At 43.3% G+C, this 6,469-nt stretch overlaps 1 protein-coding gene across 1 annotated transcript; it reads right to left on the bottom strand.

The window, feature by feature from the left end:
• Nucleotides 1–1,152: 1,152 nt before the first annotated feature.
• On the bottom strand, nt 1,153–3,597 carry htr1aa (5-hydroxytryptamine (serotonin) receptor 1A a). Its single transcript, XM_031856577.1, has one exon. It carries the CDS (start codon nt 3,239–3,241, stop codon nt 1,958–1,960), a length of 1,284 nt encoding a protein of 427 aa, XP_031712437.1. The 5' UTR covers nt 3,242–3,597; the 3' UTR covers nt 1,153–1,957.
• Between the last annotated feature and the right edge of the window lie 2,872 nt (nt 3,598–6,469).

Genomic DNA, 6,469 nt, shown 5'->3' with positions numbered 1-6,469 from the left:
ATTAATTATAGTTATTTATTGTATTCATCAGTTAAGTTATTATGATCATATTAAGTGTTTATGTATTCATAAATACTTCATCACAACTGAGCAAAAGATGTTGCTTAAAAAGCTCTGGAAGAAATGCAGTAAGTGGACCTTGAGTTACTGTTTCTAACTAAACGTCCTCAACACAAAACAACATGTTATTAAATGATTCATAACAAACTTTAAGCAGTCGTTAATGTGTGTGTATTCATATTTCATTTAATGTGATTACAGCCTTGTTATTCCTTGTCATCAATCATTGATTAACTGCTATGCAGCCTCAAAGATGCCTGACAGGAGGAGCTCTGGTTGTTGACACATACGGTACATTAATAAACACACAAATGTCCTCATATCTGCATACACCACATTACAGTGTGTTATAAATCATTTAAAAATCATTTTACATTTAGGTCTGCTGCTTATACATTCTTACCCCTAAATGAACAGTACTGCCACCGTGGAATAAGTATTAAAAAAATGTTATTTATGTGTCTTGTAACCTGCATGCACCGTCCTGAGTGTCTGACATGGGTGTCATCTCTAAATTGCCACACGGTATATTACATTCTGGTCTGTCCATGCTCACTTAGCCCACCCGCCACCTTGACCGACCCATGATGCCTTGGGCCAAATAGCCACCCATCTTGTGAAGCGTGCAGGCCTTATTGGGACTTCTTCCTGAAAGTTGTTTTCCTCCTCCTGACAGTCTTTATCTTTTGTATCTGCTATAAGTGGATTCGTGTCTGGGATTTGTTTGATCGACGAGAGCAGTTATAGCAGTGAGGAGTATGTGGTCTTTTTTTCCCCTCTACATTATGTGGTATTATGAGTGCATACTAAATTTAGCACTGCTTTTCTAGATGTTGATGCAACCAGGCTGTCTTCTCAAATACTCAAAGCTATATGGTACTGTATAATAACCTAATGTAGGAAAAAGATGTTTGATGCTCTCTCAGGATTTTTTTTCGCGAGCTATTTTCTTTCTCAATCTGTTGTTTCAGTCTTTACCACACACACAGGGGACAACCTGAAATAGGGATGGGAAGGGGGAGCTCTGGAATTGGAGGAGAGAGAGAGAGAGAGAGAGAGAGAGAGAGAGAGACTGAGAACATATATCATGAATGTAATACCAGCCTTCATTTTAGAAAACAAATTGCCTGTCTTCTTTTGCTTTTGACTCTGAGATGGATTTGATGGATAGGCAGAAGGGTTTGTTCCACAACCATTTGCTGTAAGACATCAAATACACCATGCACTCCACAGCCTGATCGCCCATCATCATCACAATCATCATCATCATCATCCCTGTGGCCTGTCGAAGCAAATTGATAAGTTGCTCCTGTTTTGTTTGCTCAACAACACAGTCAATGATTCATTCCTTATATGAAGATGTGATGATGATGATGATGATGATGAGACAGGTCCCAAGTGAAACTGTTACGTTTTTTTTCTCACAACAGGCCCTGATCTGTGCTTGGCTCATTAGCTATTTAAACAAAGATGGACTCATTCTTGATGACAAACTTTGATTGCTTTTATTGTGTCAGTGCTACAAAGCTCATGGTGTGGGACAAAACCCCCGCGTGTCTCAGGATAGAATGCATGTAATCAGCACATGACACGTGTTGCGTGGCAATAAAGCGATGGCTGCCGTCGCATATAGGCTATATAATGTAGCTACAACACTGAACAAACATGAGCTTGTACGTTAAGAGCGAAAGTTCCCGTCTTGTCTCATTTCATCAGCGGATAGCGACCCTGGGTTTTCTTTTTTCTTTTTTACACGGTCCTTAAACACACACTGAAAAAGAGACTGTCCCTGAATGAAAAGCCCCCCGCCCCGCCCCCATACAGTCAGCGAACATTTCCTGCTGTCCGTTCATTCACTCCACATCTAAGTAAACGCAAATGTTTTCACTGTGTGTGGTTACGGTCTGTGGAATTTGCATCTAATGATCTTCTTGAAAGCACTTTGGAAGTCTTTGTTGAAGTAGGCATATATGATGGGGTTGAGGAGAGAGTTGGAGTAGCCCAGCCAGTTTATGACTGCGCCCAGCCAGTCGGGCATGTAGCAGCTCTCTGCACAGAAAGGCAGCACAAGTGCGACGATGAAAAAGGGCAGCCAGCAGAAGATGAAAGTTCCCATGATGATCCCCAGTGTCTTCACCGTTTTACGTTCCCTCGCCAGCGCGATCTTTCTCTTCGCCCCCGAGTTCTTTTCATTCATGTGTTCGTAGCCCTGCGAGGAGGACTGGGGCGTGTTGGGCAGAGGCAGGTGCGTTTTGGAGTTGCCGATAACTTCTATTATCTCAAGTGATTCACCCTCCTCTCCGTGCTTCACCGCGCCGTTTACGCACGGAGAGCTGGGCTTCGACTCGTCGCTGCGCTTCCAGCCTTTGCCCCCGTCCTCCCCGTTGGTTTTCTTGTGGAAGATGCCCGGAGACACAGTCAAGCACTTGTCGGACACTTTTGTTTTCTCGGGTTTCTTCACCGTCTTTCGAATCCGAAACCGAGCAGCCTTGAATATTCTGCCGTACAGGACCAGCATGAGAATGAGAGGGATGTAAAAAGCCCCAAATGTGGAGTAGATGGTGTAGCCCGGGTCCTGGCTGATGAGGCACGCGTTGGGGTTCGCCCTGTCTTCGGCGCTTCTCCAGCCTAACATAGGCGGAATAGAGATGGAGAAACCAATTAGCCAAGTCACGCTTATCAAGATCGCAGCTCGCCTCGGCGTCCGTTTATTTACATAGTCAATTGGGTCTGTTATGGCCCAGTACCTGTCCAAGGCAATTGCGCACAGATGCAGGATGGATGATGTGCAACACAGAACATCCAGGGAGATAAATAAATCGCAGATCCCCTGCCCCAGTGTCCACTTGTTCAAAACCTGGTAGAGGGCCGCCATTGGCAGAACCAGTACCGATACCATGAGGTCTGTCACTGCCAGAGATCCAATAAGATAGTTAGCCACATTCTGGAGAGATCTCTCCAGGTTGATGGCTGCCACGACGCACGCATTGCCAAATATGGAGCAGAGGATGAGGGCCCCCAAGAGCAGAGAGGTGATAATCTGGTAACTCAGCTTTACATCTGGCGGAGACCCAGAGCCCGTGCCATTCTCACTCCCGTCCCAGACGGCAACCACGTCCACCCCGTCAGGGTAACCGCTGGTCGCGTTGCTGCCGTTGGCGCTTGTTGTTATAAAATCCATAATGCGACCACACTGAGAGCGCAACTTTCCCAGAGCAGTGGGGGACACGCAATTGGACAGATAAGCCGGACCCAGTCAGCCCCTCAGACTGCTGCCGCTGTGCGTTTTACCGGGGTCCATCGGAGTTACCGCGTTCGTGCCGTCGCTCTCAGGACGCATGACGCAGAGGTGTTTGTGAGAATGTGTGCCTGTGTGTGTGTGAGGGGGTTTGTGTGAGTTGTAGCCCGTGAGTGTTGACAGCCGGGTGCGCTCACGGGTACTGCGAATCATCTGAGCTCGGTGACGCCGTGAATTCATTTATACCAGCAGCTTTGGGTACGTCAGACCGTGTGGAGGTCGCCCTGGAGTTTTGTGCCTCTGCTCTTCTTGTTGCTCCGTTTTTCACTGCAGACAGCCGACGAGAGCGCAGAGCTCTCCTTTCTTTTTCTCTCTCCTTTGTTTACTCTTTGGACTCACTGAATGTAACATTTTGTGGATTTTTTTAAGTTTACATCTCAAATGGTAGGTGCCAGTCAGGACTAAAACGTAATAGCCTAACTGAGTTATTACAAAAATAGCATGATAGCAAAAAAAAAATATATCGGCAGGTGGAAATAATAACTTAATTTTTCATTACTTCTTATTAACTTTTCGTTTAAGGCAATTTCATCTGAAACAGACATGTTTTGATATGCAAAAGACCTTAAAAAGAAACCCAGTAACAAGTATATAGTATTTAACGGCGCAACCATGCATTTCAAGCCGGGATGGAAGGAAAGGTAACATGCTAAGAGCGTTGGGAGCGAGAGGCTGTTTCAGGACCAAGGACAGCGCCACGACGGTGCAGAGAGGAGAGCTGCTGCCATCTGCTGTTTACAGCGGGTACTGCATCAGATGATGGCCACTGTTTTTCAGGCAAAGTTAGATGCTGTTGATGTGGATGTAGCAGGATCATATAACCCAAAATTAAAAATGAAAAGGGAAAATTTAAAGAAAATAGAACAGAAAAAAAATTCCTGCTGGTACTGTCGACTCAAGTGACAACAAGCCACGAGTTACAATGATGGGTAGAATGAGTCCAATATTTGTGTCCATAAAGTATAACCATATAGACTAAATATATGAAGGATGAAGCTCAAAGCGTCATTATTATCTCCCACTATAGCTACAACAGTGAAGTCAACGCCGCCTTGACATTCTGCTCCGCATTCTCGTTGAACTTGACTGACCCTCGTTGCTGCCTTGAGTCACAAAATGAAAATGAGTATGTAACTAGCTTAGGGCATTTAGCCATTCTTTTTACACCAACGTAACATTTTCACTTGAAGTTTAGTCACAGTCACACATGGATGGGTTTTATCAGAGGCCAGAAGTTTGAAGATTTTGCCTGAGTGTGCAATGTTGGCAAGCTAATGCCTGCTGCAAGCTGCACTTAATATTCAAAGTGGATTCACTCATTAATTTAACTCATAAAATACAAGTACATGGCTCGGTCCTGTACTCCTTCTGCCTGTATGACGCTATGTGTGGGGGCGTCAATAGCTGTGCAACGTGCAATGTCTTGTACTTTTGTTTAGTTTGTGGGTAACAGGTAATCCTTCCAAGAAACTGCTAGAATCATCGAAATGTAAGCATTCATTTGGAGAAGCAGACAGGTAAAACACTGTAAAAACACATCACTATGTATATCCTGACTTTATTGAATCTAAAGCCAGAGACCTAGAGAAGGCAGAAAGACAGAGAGGTGGAGGAAATGAGGGAGAGGGGCAGAAAAGAGAGATGGGGAGACGTTTTGGTCAGGCCAGTGGTTGAAGCTGATCCTGATCTTGTTCTTTACTTGTCAAGGCAACAGCTGCACAAACTGCAGCACAACATCAACAAGGAGGCGGCTTGTTCAGATTCTGTTGAAGCCATCTTCTCCTTCTTCTCGTTCTTTGTGGGAAGAAATGGAAACAAAAACAACACGTCAGTCCAGAAACAAACATAAAAGATGATCCGAAGACATCTTCAAGTCAAAGACTTGTTGTTTGGTCCAGAAAAAGCTTCATCACTACACAACTCATGAAGCCTCAGGACAGAGAAGCACAAACTTGGACATACAAGGATTCTCATGTTTTCACATCACTTAGAGAATGGAGGGAAGGAAATGAAAGAACAAAATCAGGAGGGAAGTTCAAAACTGTTGAAATATTTTAGATGAGGGATAAAACCTCTTCAAGAACAAAGAAGTCCAGTTGAGACAACTCGTTATGAATCCTTTATAGTGTCTCTGCTTTTCTGTTCTACAGGATCTGGTTGTGTCGGACTGTAGTGTCTCTACAGCCTCAGTGGACTGTAGTGTCTTGACAGTCTCGGTGGACTGTAGTGTCTCTACAGCCTCGGTGGACTGTAGTGTCTTGACAGTCTCATCAATCACCTGGTAGATTAGCATTTTGACTGCCTTAGTGATGGCTGTGTTGGTAGGGAAAGAAAAGGCAGTGGTGGCAGGTTGATCCTGTCTCTGTGGTCCAGTTTTCTGGATTCAAGAAGTTTTGACGTCCTTTAAAAATGTCATAAAGATGTCAGAATCAGGTCCACACCAGGACAAGGAAGATGTCATCCTACCCTACATGAAAACAATTCTCACATATACCACACAACAAATTTGTTATGTGATAAATTCACAAATGAGATTTAGCACATGTGAAACAGTATTCTTGCATGTGATCATGCATGAAACACATGAAAACATACATTTCACATGTGCTTGTGGCTGCATGCATTTTAATATTTGCTTTTATTTATTCACAGTGAGTGCATTGGCTTCACTGATTGCATTTTCCATGTAAATACAATTAAATATTTAGATTTACTCTTGTTCTTTATGTTTAATATTTGCTTCAGCTTCTGTATCGTGCATTTACTTCGGATGAGCTGGGTTGACTGTTTTTTTTTTTTTTTTCTGTGCTTAGTTATTATAACGAAGTAATTACACTTCACCTAACCCATAATAATAATGGGTGTGAAAAAAAATCTGAAGCTGTTCAGTTTTTCCTCTGATGAAGAATCTTCTCTTCCTTTTTGTTTTCTCCATTTCATAAATAATAAAGCAATCTGTTGCAACAAAGGGCCACTTCTTGCCTTCTCAAGTTATTATCAAACACATTTAGGTTTTATTAGAGTCTAAAGAAACTAAAAATCAGACATCAAATAAAGGAAAAGTCACACACACACACACACACACACACACACACACACACACACACACAC

Source organism: Anarrhichthys ocellatus, unplaced genomic scaffold (genome assembly GCF_004355925.1).
Source record: "Anarrhichthys ocellatus isolate YVR2014 unplaced genomic scaffold, GSC_Weel_1.0 scaffold17, whole genome shotgun sequence".
NCBI lineage: Eukaryota > Metazoa > Chordata > Actinopteri > Perciformes > Anarhichadidae > Anarrhichthys > Anarrhichthys ocellatus.
The sequence above is the reverse complement of the archived record's forward strand: the minus strand, read 5'-3'. Positions and strand labels throughout refer to the sequence as shown.

What these genes read in the sequence shown, in the direction of transcription:
- htr1aa (XM_031856577.1), bottom strand. Translation starts at nt 3,241, where the DNA reads ATGGATTTTATAACAACAAGCGCCAACGGCAGCAACGCGACCAGCGGT.